Here is a 16,029-nt window from a genome sequence, read left to right on the forward strand (position 1 = left end):
CTAGGAGATGGCAACCGGTACTATGCCTGCAGCTGGGCTGGTGCGAACGGCCGCCGCTGGTCCTCTGGCCTTGCATGTCGTTGATCGCTCGGGACGTGGTCTTCTCGTCGCCGGCGAATATGTGGAATGCTTCGTGGACATCAACGTTCCTCGTGTGTTGAAGCGGCAGATCGACGCCATTGAGATCAACCTGGCTGGCCTAGTTACTTCGTACGCCTCACTGGTGTTTCCAAAGTTTGTATCACTTCACCAATTCACAGGAGGATCTCTCGAGACACGTCTATCAACTCCCATACCGTGTGGGAAACGAAGAATCCCCTTTTCCGCCATAGCGAACGCGTATGGACGGCGTCGTCCGCATCTCCAACGACGTCCGGTCTCGAGCGCGTGCATTTCCGCGCTCAATTACCGCAGGACCTACCACCTTCGCACAGGGTCGGGCATGTCGGCACTTTTGCTGCGGTAGTTTACGGTGTTGAGGTATCCGGGTTGCGCGAAGGACAATCCAAGCCTTCTTGTCGCGTCCATCTGCCATTCGCCGTGTACCCGCAAATATCGCCCATGGACGTCGATGTCGACGGTACCCTAGGTCAGAGCTTGACAGAGAGCTCGAAATCGGTCAAGTTCAAGAGACTCGTAAGGCGAGGTATATGGGGACGGCATTCGACTGTGCATGCGGAGGTACTTTCTAATCGTCAACGATCTGCTTGGACTGCCTTTCTCATGGAGTTCCAGATCGTTCTGCCCGACGTACACTCGTTTCCGACCACGACAACGAGTGCTCCTTTTCGATTGAAGATCACAACAAGAACCAAACCCATCAAGACCGTTTGTGGGAGAGCTCCGAAGGTTCCGATTACGCTCTTCCCTGCTCCTCCTACAGATCCTTCTGCGATTACCATGCGACTGGTGCAGGAAACCCATTGGATAGCAGGATCTACGATAACAGCAGAAAATTGGAGCGCGGAGACCGTGACCCGAAATTTAGCAGGCTTTGGCAAATCGCGTTCTGGCACGCCTGGAAGTATCAGTATCACCATCGACGAACCGCAATGGGTCCCAGCCGCTGGCACAGGCAATGAGGAAGGCAAACTCGTTTACGAACGCTCTGTCACCTTCGACGCGGCCATGTCCTTCAAGTGCACTCCGTCATTTGAGACTGAAAGAGTAACATTGAAGGTGAGTGGGAAATTCAGTATAAGATCGTGGGTTGAACATAGAGCGCACAGCACTACATTTACATTCGGGTGCCCGTCGCTGGCTTCAGGAACATATTGGACTGTTATGCGCCTATCAAAATCTCGTCTCGGGCACGCTGTCCACCACCTGCGCCTCCGCCCCCGGCAGATACCGCTTGGTTATCTCCTACAGATAATCTGCCCAGCTTGCAAGACCTCCTCACGACAGAAACTGTTCCAACGTACGACGACACTGTGCACCTGAATCTCCCTCGGTATGTTATTTCTGCGTACTAGAGGAAGCAGTGCTCATTTAACCTCCAGATTATACTGGGCTACTAAGAGCACTACCTAGTCAATGCAGAAGCAGATGGGGTACTCCTAGCACAACTTCGTCTCGGCGGCCACTGTGCTCTGTTACCCATACAACAACACAAGCTTCCTGCTATCGTTTCACCCAAGTTGTTGCCCATCAGATCAATGCATGCACCAGCGAACCTCTCCGTGGTATATAGACGCAGCACACATTGCGCGCCGTAAGCCATGCGCAAGTATCACTCAGCAGCAGCTTTCTTATGCCGCCTTCTCCGCTTTTTACTCTCCGTCGAAGCAGCCTCCTCTGCACCTGCATCTAGCTCCAGGCTTTTCCGCTTCCCCAGCAGCTTCTCCTCTGATTCATCTTCTCCGCCTTCTGCATCTGCTTTCGCCTTCATTCGCTCCTTCTTACCCTTCCTCTTCTTCTTCTTCTCTCCGTCCTCATCTCGATCTCGAGAGCCCATGCCCTCGATGATGCTGTACGCTCCGCGCTCCTTTAGCCCTTTCCGCAGCTCCTGCAGACGTTCGTTCCGCTTGTTGTCCCACCTCCTCGCTGCCTTCGTGCGGTACGGTGCGAATTTCTTCAGTCCGACGTACGAATTGAGTTCGGCGTCGGTGGCTAGAAGGATTTCGGCGGGCGTGAGGCCGAAGTTGTCCGGTTGAACGGGTGTATACTTGAAGCGGGTGGGCAGGTCACCAACCTGAATATCTCGATTCAGTAAGCGTTAATACGTAGCGAAGCAAGAGTAGACATGCCATATCGTTGAACTCCATCGCGTCAAGTTCCTCCATGTATTTATCCCATACCTTCTTCCTCATTTCCTCGGTGCCATCCCATACTAAATCGTCCCATCCTCCACCTTCTTCCACTCTCTCGGCGTCCATCATGTCAACGTCCACCCCTGCGTCCACTTCATCTCCACCCTCCATATCCTTCTTCTTTTTCTTCTTTTTCTTCTTCTTCTGCGACGTATCCACACCGTCGTGCAGATGACTGGGCCCAGCTTCGTTCTGATTCCAATCGGGCGCAATATCGTCGATGTCGATGTCGTCGTCCCACGTAGGCTTCTCCCCATCTACGTCGCCACCGTCCTCGTCGCTGCCTTCCTGACCGTACAGTGCACCCATCTGTTTTTCGTGTGCTATCGGATCCCAATCTGCATCCAGATCCAACGCTTGTAATGCTGATATGTTGCTTCAGCTTCTGTACCAGAATGAAGCAGCGCACTGACCTCGCTCCTCTTCTGCCTCCGTCCACGTCCTCCCGGCCTCTTTGCCTATCAGTTCCAACTTCGCCTTGAGCTCTTTCATCTTGAGCGCCTTCAATCGTTTCACCTCCTCGCGCTTCTTGAGCTTCTCCTCTTCTTTGCGCGCCTTCCTCTTCTCACGGGCTTCCTTGCGGGCCGTGTCTTCACGCCGAACGGTGGAGGCTAGATTACGAGGATATGTTTTGATAGTTCCCGCGTCTCTGTAAGCAAGGAGTCATCATCAGCAGCCCAGATGCGAGCAAGGCAAACGTACGGTTCCTCAAAGCGGAAGTTGTACGACGTCTCAAATTGTTCAGCCACTTCCTCGAATTCGTCTTCCGAGAGCGCGTTGCCATTCGGGTGATCCGCATCCGCATCGTGGGTATCGTCCGCGGCGTTGGATATACCATTCGTCTTTGACGAGGAGGATATTTCGCCCGTGATTTCATTGTAGGTTGGGACACGGCGGGATGAGCGGTCAATCCAGCCGCGGTTGAGGATATAACTATGAACTTGATGAGACAGTGGAAACGATGGCATGCGATGTGCAGCACGTACTCCAGGAGGAATTGTTGATCAGCGTCTTCCTTGCTCGCAGATTTCGCCTTCACAACCTTCCTAGCGCCATCCTTCTTGCTCTTATCCTTCTTGTTTTTCTTCTTGTTCTTGCCTTCCTCTTCAGCCTCTTCCACAGGTCCCTCCCCAACTTCATCGTCCCCAGGCTCGACAGTCACCAGCTCCCTCAAGTCCGCTCCGACCTCCCTCTGCAGCCACGCCCGATAGTCCTCCTCATCCTTCTCAATCTCATCCTTTGTCTTCTCTCGCGGCACGAGCAGGTCGTTCTCCTCTTCGCTCGCATCATCGGCAACAGCGGTGTGAAAGGCAGAAACAATTTCTTCCCGGAGCGCGCTTTGTTCTTGTACGTGGGTGAGTGGCTGCGGGGAAGGGGAGCGGGAAGTGGGGTTCAGGGCGGATTCAAGGTTTTGTTGGCGGATGGTAAGGGGCTTTGCATTCTATGTCATAGCATGATCGGTGCTTGTCGCAAACACTGATGAACTGTCGAGTACCTTCTCTTTCTTCCGTTTGCCAATGGACACGTCCTGGGTTTTCTTGTGTTCCTCTGAGGATCGTAGACGAAGTTAGCGTACAGCAGACATTACATATATGGTAGTGCATACCCTCAAATATGTTATCCTTCCCGTATATAGCAGGATCCCGTTTTTTTATTCTTGCTAGAGTGCGCAATATGGCAGCATCCACCGCGGGGGTGAGTTCCTCGCCATCCTCGTCCTCCGACTCCAGGTCCTCTGAATCTTCGGAAGCTTCAAGCTCGTTCTCGTCAAAGTCTGAGCCGTATTTGTCCTTGACTATGGAGTGACCAAATATCAATCAGAGAACGTGACCTGGGTACAAGGAGGAAGAACGGACGTTTCTGTAGCTCCTCGCGTTCCTTGCGGTGAGCGTAGGCTTTCGCGTAGTGCTCGTTGATCGTAATCTGGAGATCGTCGTGCTCTGACTCGCTGTCGGATAGCATATCGTCGCCCGCGGTGATAGTAGACAGACGGAGTACTAAACACCAGAAATATTCGAGGAACAGCAAAATGTAGCACGAAGTCAAATTGCACGTCAAATTCGGACTTTCACGTGGCGCAGCTCAGGAGCGCGTCGACCGGGTTCAGTCCCTGTTGCGGATCTGTTGCGGGTACTAACCTACTGCTACCTTCCGAATGACAGGCTGAAGAAATACCCTCGTATGCACCTAAGAACTGTGCAAGCTTAAGGTGGCCTCACTGCGGGTAGGCCACAGGACCCCGTGGATCATATTACGGTCCCAGGGGTCCCGCTCCAAGGACAATGGAAGGGCACCGCCACATCGTATTGTCCCTTTGACGAGGTGCTTGTTGCGTCTGCAATTGTGCGTCGCCGAGCACAATGCCTCCGCCTGCAGTCCATAAAGAACACAGGGCGGCCGAATATGTGCTCCCTTTCTTCTTGACCACAACTCACGACTACCACGACCAGGCCACGCCCCATGTCCTACTTTGATTTTCCGTACAGGCCACCCCCGCCCGCACCTATATCTAGGTCTTCCACCCCGACATCTGCCCCACCTACTGTTTCTTTCGACACCCCCCGAACGCCACCGGGGACTCCGACCATGTCCTACGTTCCGGACCGTCGCCCGCTGCACATCGCTGTTCCCCCGCGCGACGCACCCGTGCAGAAGTCTCGTTTCTCTCCCGTATCGCCTCAGGACACGGCGGCATCTGGATCGTCCGCCATGCCCCTCCGAGCCAAGAGACGAGGCCAGAGCCGCGATCTTGAGGCGGGTCTACGTGGCGCTGGCGCCGATTCAAGCGGGTCGCACACCCCGCGTGTGCCGCTGCGCGAGAAGGTCGCCCGGGTCTGGTTCGACCTGCGATCCAGCGCCCCAGCTTCCAGGAGCAGCAAGGGCAAGGAACCCGAGCTGCCTATGCAACATTCCCCTTGGGCGCCCAAGCCGCTGTATACCGTGCACAAGCAGCAGCAGTCGTACGACAACTCGTACACGGACAGGCGCCACATATCCGTGCACAACGAATACCTTAACCCCGCAGAGAAGAAACAGGCTCGGCGCAAGCGTTGGATGTGGCGGATCATAGTCATCATCATCTGCCTTCTCATTCTCGGCGACCTCGCGTTTGTCAACGTCCGCGTTGTGCAGAAATCCTTCTTTTCGTCTTCGACCTCCACATCCTCTTCCACCTCGTCCTCCTCCACGTCTCCCGCCACTCTCTCCGCTGCAGCTCAGCAGTGTCTCTCTCAGTTCACCGTGGACGCCCCCAGCAACCCGTCCTCGTACCCCTGCTCCACGTGTCTGTCCTCGCTGCAGTCTGTTCCCCTCAACTTCTCCATATCTTCCCCGCAAGACGCGCAACAGGTGCAGAACGCCGTCCAATTTTGCGGGCTGAAGTCGCTCTTCGACGATGCGGACAACGCCGGGCAGACGTGCTTCACGAATTGGGGATGGCTGAAGGACACCGGGTTCTGCGGGTGGCAGCAGGTCAACTGCGATTCCTACGGTCGCGTATCCTCACTGTGAGACCTTTCTGCCAGGATCCCGGCTTGAATTATTGTGCTAATGTATTTTTCAGGAACCTTACGTTCCCCGGCGTCCCCGCCTCGATCCCGAACGAGTTTGGCGCCCTTACGGGCCTCCGTGGACTCTCGCTTGTCGGCAACGGCGAAGTTCCCGGCGGCTCTCTCCCCTCCTCCTTCAACGCGCTCACACAACTCACCTCGCTCGACATCGAGGATAGCGCACTGAGCGCGCCGAGCTCCTCCCTCGTGTCGGCCCTGGGCAACCTCACCACGCTCACGCTCGTCAACAACGGCAAAATGGGCGATAACCTTCCGCAGGAGATTGCCGGGCTGCCATTGCGAAGCCTGGTCGTCAAGAACCAGCCCGCGACGTCGCTGCTCAGCCCGGTCCTGTCCTCGTCCTCGCTGCAGGGCTCGCTCACGCTGCTCTCGCTTCCATCCGCGTCGCTGTCGGGCTCGCTTTCGTCGTCGATCGCGTCGTTCTCGTCGCTCACCGACCTCGACCTGTCGTCCAATGGGCTGCAGGGAACTCTGCCCAACCTCCCCGGCTCGCTCGCGACGCTCGACGTGAGCAACAACACGGCGTTGGGCGGCAGCCCGCCGTCAGGCGTGTGCTCCAGCCAGACGCTGCAAAGCTGCCAGATGCAGCAAACCGGCCTGCAGCAAGGCTCTGGGTGCGGAATCTGCCAATTCTCCACGACCACATGAGCCCTCTCTTTTCATGTTTATCTCTCACTGCTCTGTCTATTCTCATCGTATCAACCTAATTCGGCCTCTCCGTTCATTGGCTATACTTCCTTCCCATCTCCTATGTCGTTCTGCGAACCACACCACACCCGTTACACCTGTTACCTCTTGATATACCCTGGACTGTTCCATCCTTCACTACTCGAACTGCATTTTGATAATGTACATCACGCACACACTCATTAGTTGTAGCATAGCAATAGGCCATCGCGGTTAGATAGATAGATGAATGTATCTCAATATATAATGTACTTTAAAAGCCGAGAAGCACAAAGCAAAAGGAATTGGGGGGCGCATATAAGAGCGCCGATTTCCAACGGATGATACAGGGGAGCATATGACACAGCATCGTCGTCGCACTGAAGTTATCGATACATCGTAGCACTCAGCCTTCAATCATGCAATCATACAACGTAAACGGCCTCCGTCTCGAGCTGGTAATTTTTCAGTTTCTCGAAGTATGTGATCCGTTTCTGTTTCTCTTGCTCGAACTCCTGGTTTACGTGTAAGCACCGCAGTCATACATATATGCGCAGGGAATGAGGCTTACCTCTCGAACATCGGAGTCGAGGACAAATGATGGCCCTTCGTCAGATCGGGGACGAAGCGTGCGGGCCGGACGCGCGCGACTGGGCGGCTTGGGCGCCGCGCGAGATTTGGGGGCACGCTTAGGCGCTCCGGAGGCGGCCTTGACTTTCGCTCTGGATCGCGTGGTGCGTCCCTCGGGCACCTCGTCGAACATGTCATCTCCATTGCCCTCCTTCTCGTCGTCGCCAAGCTGCTCGTCGTCTACTTGCTCATCGGGGTCAGCTCGGCGACGCTTGGCGGCCCGCGCGGGCGCCTTCCGACGCGCAGGGGCCTTTTCTTTCTTCGACGCGGGAGCAGTGTTGTTGATTTTACCCTTCACCTTTGGTTTGGTCGTTGCGGTCGGTGGCAGGGCTATCTCCGCAGCCGCGTTGGCACGCCTACTGGCACGCCTCGGGAGTAAGACCTCCACTCGGCTCGGCGCCCTCTTCGCGTCATGAAACGAAGGTTCAGGGTTTTCCTTGCCCTTTCTAGTTTGCTTTGGCGCGGGACGTTTGACCGTTGTAGCTAGGGGCGCGTCGGACGAGGTAGCCCCCTGCGGAAAGCTAGGTCGACCGCGAGTGAAGACGAAAGGCGACACGAGCGCAGGAGATGGGCCACCGGCGGAAACCTTCACGGGAGACGGAGAAGAAGGTATGGATGGATGGGACGACAACGAGGAAGAGCGCGAAAGCGACGGCGAGGCGAGCGGCTTGCGTTTGCGGTTGCGATGGGGTTTGTGGGGGGTGACGAGGGGATCGATGGGTTCGTCGTCGCTCATCGACTCGTCGGAAGATGACAGTCGGCCATCTTCGTGCTCGGTGGTGGCTAGTATGGATTGCACGGACGAGTCACGCGCGAGAAGCACTGGTCGGGGTGGCGCTAGCTCGCGCTCGCGCTTAAGTTTCTTCTCGAGGGCAAAAAACCCAAAGGGGTCATCCTCGGAAGGCGAACGCAGCCCAGGTTGTTCGTGTTGGGGAGGAGTGGGGTCCGAGGAGGTGGGAAGAGGGGATGAAGGTGGTAAAGACGAATCCGCTTGGACATCTCGGGGCCCTGTCTCGTCTGCCATCGGTTGATCATCCTCAGCTCGGATCGGGTTGCGGGCGCGTTTGCGAGTGGCTGTCGCCATTTGTTTGACTCAGAAGTGGATTGGATTTGCAGCGCGCGATGGTGGGAGGAACGCATAGACTCAGTCAACGCCCGAGACTCCGCACACGCGTTCGCGTCACGTGCAGCGCGCCTCATGATATGCGGGACCGCGCTCCCGCCGTTCTCGGAACCTCACCAGTCCGCTGCCGTCGACCACGGCCGTCGCAGACCACCGGCGACAAACATGTCGAACGCGCAGCCCAGGGCGAACCTCCGATGTTCCAGCTCGCTCACAACTCACCCCACTCGCCGTGGGAAATCCCCGCCTCACTGATTTTTCAGCGTATGGAATGATCGGCTAATGCATACCCGGCTTTTTGACCTGCTCCCCTCGGCGACGGATTCACGATGCTGGCTGGTGTACGACGACCGGTAACAAGAACGATCTTCGGATGTTCGCGGCGATGGATGAGTGTGCGGCCCCAGGAGGCACCTTCGGGATCGTCGCGTGAGCAGATCTATCCCATCCTGACAATACAAACTCTCACGTATGCTCCTTAGAACCTCGTAAGAAGGTGACGATTGCCAAGCTACATGCCATGAAGCGCTCGAAGACGCCGATAACTATGCTTACCGCGTACGACTACCCCACCGGACTAGCGTGTGACTCGTACGATGCCGACATCACCCTCGTTGGCGACTCGCTCGCTCAGGTCTGCCTCGGTTACGCATCCACCACCGCGCTAACGCTGGACGAGATGTTGCATCACTGTCGCGCGGTCGCACGCGGGTCGAAAGCCCCTCTCTTGGTGGCGGATATGCCGTTTGGGACATACCATGTTAGTGCGGAAGACGCTGTACGGAGCGCGGTACGCCTCCTGCGCGAAGGCAGCGCTGTTGAGGCTGTCAAGCTCGAGGGCGGAGCAGAGCTAGCGGGTACCGTCCGCCGCCTGACGGAAGTGGGCATCCCGGTCATGGGCCACGTTGGTCTGCAGCCGCAGCGGCACGTCGCGCTCTCGGGATACCGTGTGCAAGGGAAGGAGGCCGCTGCCGCGGCGCGTGTGGTGCGCGACGCACTCGCGGTGCAAGAGGCGGGCGCGTTTGCGATCGTAGTAGAGGCCGTGCCGTGGCAGCTGGCGGAGTACGTGACGGAGCGTTTGAGCGTGCCGACGATCGGGATTGGTGCGGGCCCGAGGACAAGCGGGCAGGTGCTCGTGTGGGACGACGTGATGGGAACTTGGTCGGGCCATAAAGCAAAGTACGCAGCGTTGTTGGAGCGGTGCCAACATGCTGATCTATGTCACTTCAGGTTCGTGCGCCGATTTGCGGACGTGAGGAGTGAGGTGAAAAGGGGTGTCGAGGCGTACAGAGAGGCCGTGCGCGACCGAAGCTTCCCCTCAGTAGAGGACCACAGCTATGCGATGGATCCCGGTGAGTGGGAGAGGTTCCTCGAGATGGAGGCCAGGGAAGGCAGGGGCGCGCAGTCCAGCTGAATGCAGGAAAGTGGTAATCCGTATATGTTCCTGTACATGTTATAATAATATTGTATGGGTAAACCACCCAGCGGCGGCTCACCGATGTTATACATTGCCCGGGGCGACGTTGCATCGCCGCTTTAGCACAGTGGTAGTGCGTGTCACTCGTACCCGCGAGGTGATGACAAGGTCGGTTGTTCGATCCAGCCAAGCGGCATTTGTGTTTTGTTTCGACGAACATGATCTGGGAACTGGGACTGCGACAGGTGGTTGCATCTCTTCCGAGCTGTGAATCGAGCTGTCTGCGGTAGAGTCACCGTGGCTCCGAGTCGGCTGCGATGATGAAATTAGTCATAAGTTACTTATAACTGCCTGACGTATGCCAGTCGACTCAGGTTTGCGCCCCATGAGAACAGCGCGCGCCGTGTTGGGCGCTGCTATAAGAGGGCCGTCCAGAACATGTTCATCGCGATTATCTCTTCCAGTGACTCTCAGGATGGCCACTACCCTCGTCGGATCCGCCGCCAGCTCGCAAAAAATCACCCTTCCCGCCTTCCCCGAGCTCTTCGCCTCAGCGGCCGAACTCGATGCCCTCATCGACAGCCTCGTCCCTGGTGCTCGCGTCCCGCACAAAAGGTCTCTCCCGCAGGATGGTGCTGAAGAGGAGCCGCCGAAAAATCCGATGATGGAGGCGCTGCAGGCGACCACGCACCAGACGCTCACTGACAACGGCGCGCCTGCGGTCAACTCCACGCTCTCCCCGACACTCGACGCGTTCCAGGCTCTTGGACCGTACGCGAAGGGCGACAACATCTGCAAGCATCTCGAGAGCGCCTGGGAGGAGGACCCGAATCTGACGCTCCGCATCATATGGAACACGCGCAGCTTGCACGACGGCAAGGTGAGCTCCTGAATACACCTTCTTTGGACGGTTGTTAATCGATATCGACAGAGTGAGAAAGAAGTCTTCTACCAAGCATGGGGTTGGCTCTACAAATATCACCCTTGTACCGCGATCCGAAATCTTCATCTCCTCGTCGACCCTGTATGCACCCGGCCCAACGTCGAGCAGGCACTTCCACACGGGTATTGGAAGGACCTGCTTAACATCCTTGCGCTTGCGGCGCTCGATCAGCTTGGTCCTTCCGAGGTGCCTTCTTCGTTCCTTCATAATCACACGCCGAGCAAGAAGGACGGCGAATCGAACAAGCTAACCGACCCCGATGCGGTGCGGGCTGCGAGGGTTCAGGAGGCACAGGAGGCGCATGCCGCGTTGCTCAAGAAGTTCGAGGATAAAACGTTCAAGGCGCTTTACGTTACGATCGCACAGTTGTTCGCGGAACAGCTTGCCAAGGACGTTGATATCATGAAACGTCTGAACGAGACGCCGAAGGAGGACGACGAACAACGGAAGGAGCTTGTCAGGTCGCTGTCGCTCGCGGGCAAGTGGGCACCGACCCCGAACTGCTCTCACGACAGGGTCACGAACATCGCTTCCGCGATCTCGCTGTTGCTTCATCGCTCCCAGGTTCTGGTCCCGCCAGGGGTGACCATTGCAGATGGACCGGTCGGCGTCGAGGAGTTACGTGCGCTCCGCGTCCACCTCCAACGCTCTATCCTCACTCCGCTCCGCAAGACGCTCTCACTCCCCGAGCCGCTGATGTCGTCTAACCGGTGGACGGACATCAAATACGGTCGCGTAGCGTCTATGTGCATGAAGAATAACACGGAGCGTTTCTACGCCCACGACAAGGCAGGCTTTGCGGAGTACCTCACGGCGGTCGAGGATGGAAAGCGGAGCATCAGCGGTGCGACGCTTCTTCCGCACGAGCTCGTGAAGCAGATGATGTCAATGGATTCAGGGAGGTATGTTAGGGACCCCACGCACAAGCAGATCAAGGAGGAGCTCTTCAAGATTCGAACGCGCGTCATCGACCAGCAGTGGAAGACGCTGATAGGCCGGTTGCGCGAGTCAGGCGCAATAGAGAACTCGCTCGGGATCTGCGATGTGTCCGGGTCCATGATGATGACCGGCGGCTCCGTGGAACCTATCTACGTGTCAATCGCGCTCTCGATCGTACTTGCCCAGTTGGCGAAACCCCCGTTCAACAACGGTTTCGTCACGTTTTCGAAAGACCCGCAGTTCGTGAAGATTGATCCGGAGGCGGACGGCATTGCGAAGACAATCAATGACATGGTGCATCAGCACTGGGGAATGAACACGGACCTGCACGCGGTGTTCGTTCGGTTGCTGCTCCCACTCGCGATCAAGAACAACGTGAAGCAGGAGGACATGATCAAGAGGCTGTTTATCTTCTCAGACATGCAATTCGATGAGGCCATTGCGAGCGAATTCGACGAGGGCAGTCCGAGGAAACAGAAAGACCCAGCTAACTGGCAGACGAACCACGACGAGATTGAAAAGGCGTATCGCGCGGCTGGGTACGAGGTCCCGGAAATTGTGTACTGGAATCTCGCGGCTCCCGCAGACAAAGGGCTGCGAGCGATGCCTGTTACGGGGGATAAAAAGGGCGTTGCACTCCTGAATGGATTCTCCCCGAATCTCCTGAAGGTGTTTATGGGAGAGGTGGAGGAAGCAGCGGAAGCTGAGGCTGAACCGGAGGAGCAGTGGGAGAAAGTCGAAGAGGAATCTCTGGACGCGTCGACGGTGGTCGAGGTGGAGAAGAAGGTGAAGGAAGCGATGACCCCGGTGGATGTAATGAAGAAGGCGCTGGCGGTCAAGTCATACGATGGGTTAGTGGTGGTGGACTAAAGGAGGGGGGCGCGTTCTATTTTCCGCAGTCATTCGGGCGTTCATGATATTTCAAGCATACCCTTTCAATCACTCCTCAACATCTGTATTGTATGCATGTAGCCATATGTCAAATCACTGCTCTGTTACTGCTGCACATTTCATAGGCTCTCTGGCCCGTCGGCCGTGCAGGAAATATGCCGGACCGTTCGGCGCCATTCGGATTCGCAACTTCGAAGCGGATCTACGCGACGCGACCTGTACCCAGCCGCGACTACACGGTGTCCGCCACTTAGTTCGTTGTCCTCGCTGTCAATCGGGAAGGCCTTCTCAGCGGGATACTGATATTCAGTCGCGCGAAACTGCTTGTCCTGGTAGCTTGCTACGGTCTCTTCAACATGTTCGCTCGGTCAATGTTCAACGCGAAAATACGTGGGACTCAACATGCCATTATTACGTTCAGGTATGGGCGACTTTCGGGAAGATACACACCATCAGGGAACGCGGCGCAAGCCTGCATTCACCAGAAGTGCAGAACGATAACTCAAGCCTTGTAAGTCTGACCATATATGTACCTCTTCGTCGGAGGTGATGCCGTGTCTGGGTGGGCCTCAGGGATGTATTCTAAGCTATATGTCGATGCCCTCGGACAATTTCTTGATGCTTCGGCCACCCATATCCAGCATGGAAGCTGGAAACAACTCGTTGTGGATTTGTTCGTTTTGCTGAACGCGCGACATCGACGGCAGTGCTCGCAACGCGTCGCGCGCGTCGTAAGTCGCGCATATGGCACTCCGGCATCACGTGTCCTTCATGCCGGATCTTATCAAGTCAAGCGAATGCGATTAAATGCTTTAACTCATCCCCAGCGCCTCCCAGGATGTCCGCCGCGCCCAAGGTTCTCGAATATATCGACAGCAACGTTGACAAGTTCATCGATCGTCTCGCAGAGGCGGTCGCTATTCCTAGGTGTGTTCCGATCACATTCCCTCCAGGGACACCGCCTGATGCAGGTTGTACGAGGACAGTGTCAGCGGAGATGCTTCTCATCGCGAGGATGTCTTCAAAATGGCGAGCTGGCTCGAGAGACAGCTCAACTCTTACGGCGTAGAAACGAAAAGAGTGGACCTCGGCACACATGAAATGGATGGCCAGACGCTCAAGCTGCCCGATGCCATCGTGGGCCGTATTGGCTCGGATCCGAGCAAGAAGACCATCCTCATTTATGGTCATTTTGATGTACAGCCGGTGAGCTATTTTCATTATATCGTGAGGCAAAGGTTGTCTGAGGCTTCGGCAGGCATTCAAAAGCGATGGCTGGGATACCGAGCCTTTCACTCTGGTCGTTGATGAGAAGACTGGACGATTGATCGGCCGGGGGTCAACAGACGACAAGGGCCCTATTCTGGGCTGGCTCAACGTACTCGAGGCGCATCACGCACTCGGTCTCCCGCTCCCAGTCAACCTTCGCTTCTGTTTCGAGGGTATGGAAGAAAGTGGGAGCGAAGGCCTGGATGACGCTATCGAGGCCGAAGTCAAGAAAGGCAAGGATGGCTGGTTCCATGGCGTTGATTGTGTCTGCATTGTGCGTACGAGATACCTCTGCGTGGCAATCACCCTGGCTCATCTGGCGGTGTTCAGTCCGACAATTATTGGCTCAACGATCGCACCCCTTGCTTAACGTATGGTTTACGGGGCCTTACTTACTTCAAGGTTACTGTTACTGGTCCTGCACGAGACCTGCATTCGGGTGTATTCGGGAGGACTGTACACGAACCGATGACGGACCTGATCATACTCATGTCTAAGCTCGTCGACCCGAACGGCAACATTCTCATACCCGGCGTGGATGACATGGTCAAGCCCGCCGACGCCGACGAGCTGTATGTGACATGGGTCTCAACTATACGCCACGTTACGATGCTGATTCCTGACCCAATATAGGGCCATCTACGACAAGCTCGACTACTCCGTGTCCGACATCGATGCCTCTGCCGGTGCCTCGATTTCCCTATCTGATGACAAGGCGCAGGTGATCATGGGCCGTATGCGCCAACCCTCGCTCTCGCTTCACGGCATCGAGGGTGCGTTCTATGGCGTGGGCGCAAAAACAGTGATACCTGCAAAGGTGTCCGGCAAGTTCAGTATCCGGTATGGGACTTTGCTGCCGTATGAACATCTTGTGTTTTCGAGCCAACTATCTTTAGGCTGGTCCCTCCTCAGACCCCTGACAATGTCAATCCGCTGGTCTACAAGTTCATTGAACAGGAGTTTGCCAAGCTGAACAGCAAGAACAAGCTGATCATCGAGGAGTTGCATGGTGGTAAACCCTGGGTGGCGGATCACAGGCACTGGAACTACGAGGCCGCGAAGAAGGCTACTGAAGTGGGTTTCGTCTTCCTTTGTACGTAATTTCTCGTTAACGGACGCGTTCGCAGGCTGTGTACAAGAAAACGCCGGATCTAACACGAGAGGGTGGATCGATCCCGGTCACTTTGACTTTTGCGGAGCAATTAGGTGTTAATGTGCTTCTGCTTCCGATGGGCCGCGGCGATGACGGGGCACATTCAACCAATGAGAAGCTGGACAAATCCAACTTCATCCAGGGTGTAAGCCGTGTTCTCTCGATCATTCGGCGTCGCTGAAATCTTGTTCCGGGTGCAGACCAAACTGTTGGGCTCATACCTATATGAGGTCGCTGCTATCACATCGAACTAGGAGGGTCATTACAGTCATGCGTATGCTGTGCCATATCTTCGGGATCTGTTTCGCAGATGCTTGCTGTACTGCTTCGATCAGTCATCACGTCACTCTCAGGCGTTCATAGTTCAATGAGATGCGGATTTACCGCTTCCATGAGCGCTGGTAGTCATGCCCCGAGAGCAGAGACTGCTATTACAGTATCGGCGCTGCCTGTTCAGTGGGACGAGGCGCCGCCGCTTGTGATGGTCTCTCAGCTCAAATGACAGCTGAAAACGAGACCTTACAACAGCGCATTTGTGCACTGTGCGTAATCTTATGAACGGCATGCAGACGGGAATCATGGCCGCCGAGTCGAGATATCAATGAGGGATTGGCGCATAGCCACTTACGGCCTCGCTTTGTCTCCTCCTTCAGTCCTGGTCTGGTCCTCCTCCCCAATATCCGCCGCCACGATTTGTAGTTGATTTCCGTATCATTCTAGCGTGGACCGGCTCACAAGAAATCCAGGACTCCGTGCACGAAGCAGCGGATGAAGTTGTAACATACAAACCACGCTCCCGCCCCTCCTTTGGATATCTACGCGCCGCACAAAGCTCTTCTTATGGCAAATCGCAAACGCAATGCCAGAACGCCAACGGCGGACACGCTCTCTCCAGCTGATGCGTCCACGTCGGCGCAGGCTTTTCCACCCCGCTCAAAGTCCCCTCAGTCTGGTGGCCTGTCCAATCTATTCAGGCCCACCCAATGGTTCAACCGGACCCCGTCTGCAGGGCGCGTAGCCCAGGTGTCGCAGGAGCCTCGCGCCAGTACCAGCTCTGCAGGGTCTCGTAAGCACAAGATATCCAAGCCGACGGATCCGAGACCGATCCTGTCATCCC

The 16,029-nt window shown here is 56.1% G+C and overlaps 7 protein-coding genes and 1 non-coding gene across 8 annotated transcripts; 6 read left to right on the top strand and 2 right to left on the bottom strand.

Moving 5' to 3' along the window:
* Positions 1–22: 22 nt before the first annotated feature.
* PUNSTDRAFT_145159 (uncharacterized protein) lies at positions 23–1,533 on the top strand (the record flags this gene model as incomplete). The annotated part of the gene is made up of 5 exons (XM_007386025.1): positions 23–210; positions 261–681; positions 736–1,179; positions 1,230–1,453; positions 1,503–1,533. 5 exons carry the CDS (start codon positions 23–25, stop codon positions 1,531–1,533), a joined length of 1,308 nt encoding a protein of 435 aa, XP_007386087.1.
* A 199-nt stretch (positions 1,534–1,732) lies between these two features.
* Positions 1,733–4,274, bottom strand: PUNSTDRAFT_115143 (Krr1-domain-containing protein; the record flags this gene model as incomplete). Its single annotated transcript, XM_007386026.1, has 8 exons — positions 1,733–2,194; positions 2,250–2,668; positions 2,726–2,961; positions 3,015–3,245; positions 3,299–3,753; positions 3,808–3,860; positions 3,919–4,107; positions 4,169–4,274. The coding sequence occupies 8 exons, from the start codon at positions 4,272–4,274 to the stop codon at positions 1,733–1,735; spliced, it is 2,151 nt and encodes a 716-aa protein (XP_007386088.1).
* Positions 4,275–4,808: 534 nt separating this feature from the next.
* On the top strand, positions 4,809–6,656 carry PUNSTDRAFT_127317 (L domain-like protein). Its single transcript, XM_007386027.1, has 2 exons — positions 4,809–5,818; positions 5,875–6,656. Exons 1-2 carry the CDS (start codon positions 4,899–4,901, stop codon positions 6,527–6,529), a joined length of 1,575 nt encoding a protein of 524 aa, XP_007386089.1. The 5' UTR covers positions 4,809–4,898; the 3' UTR covers positions 6,530–6,656.
* A 107-nt stretch (positions 6,657–6,763) lies between these two features.
* PUNSTDRAFT_127318 (uncharacterized protein) lies at positions 6,764–8,201 on the bottom strand (the record flags this gene model as incomplete). The annotated part of the gene is made up of 2 exons (XM_007386028.1): positions 6,764–7,062; positions 7,119–8,201. The coding sequence occupies 2 exons, from the start codon at positions 8,199–8,201 to the stop codon at positions 6,973–6,975; spliced, it is 1,173 nt and encodes a 390-aa protein (XP_007386090.1). The 3' UTR covers positions 6,764–6,972.
* A 134-nt stretch (positions 8,202–8,335) lies between these two features.
* On the top strand, positions 8,336–9,734 carry PUNSTDRAFT_54021 (ketopantoate hydroxymethyltransferase). The gene is made up of 3 exons (XM_007386029.1): positions 8,336–8,729; positions 8,783–9,479; positions 9,531–9,734. The coding sequence occupies exons 1-3, from the start codon at positions 8,690–8,692 to the stop codon at positions 9,712–9,714; spliced, it is 921 nt and encodes a 306-aa protein (XP_007386091.1). The 5' UTR covers positions 8,336–8,689; the 3' UTR covers positions 9,715–9,734.
* A 96-nt stretch (positions 9,735–9,830) lies between these two features.
* PUNSTDRAFT_t78 lies at positions 9,831–9,913 on the top strand. The gene has a single exon. It is a non-coding gene; the product is annotated as a tRNA-Thr (tRNA).
* A 215-nt stretch (positions 9,914–10,128) lies between these two features.
* PUNSTDRAFT_121764 (uncharacterized protein) lies at positions 10,129–12,603 on the top strand. Its single transcript, XM_007386030.1, has 2 exons — positions 10,129–10,597; positions 10,649–12,603. The coding sequence occupies exons 1-2, from the start codon at positions 10,193–10,195 to the stop codon at positions 12,467–12,469; spliced, it is 2,226 nt and encodes a 741-aa protein (XP_007386092.1). The 5' UTR covers positions 10,129–10,192; the 3' UTR covers positions 12,470–12,603.
* Positions 12,604–13,314: 711 nt separating this feature from the next.
* Positions 13,315–15,299, top strand: PUNSTDRAFT_121765 (CNDP dipeptidase). Its single transcript, XM_007386031.1, has 8 exons — positions 13,315–13,417; positions 13,477–13,696; positions 13,749–14,033; positions 14,090–14,331; positions 14,393–14,599; positions 14,656–14,833; positions 14,887–15,057; positions 15,113–15,299. The coding sequence occupies exons 1-8, from the start codon at positions 13,329–13,331 to the stop codon at positions 15,164–15,166; spliced, it is 1,446 nt and encodes a 481-aa protein (XP_007386093.1). The 5' UTR covers positions 13,315–13,328; the 3' UTR covers positions 15,167–15,299.
* Positions 15,300–16,029: the final 730 nt, after the last annotated feature.

Source organism: Punctularia strigosozonata, assembly GCF_000264995.1.
Source record: "Punctularia strigosozonata HHB-11173 SS5 unplaced genomic scaffold PUNSTscaffold_10, whole genome shotgun sequence".
NCBI lineage: Eukaryota > Fungi > Basidiomycota > Agaricomycetes > Corticiales > Punctulariaceae > Punctularia > Punctularia strigosozonata.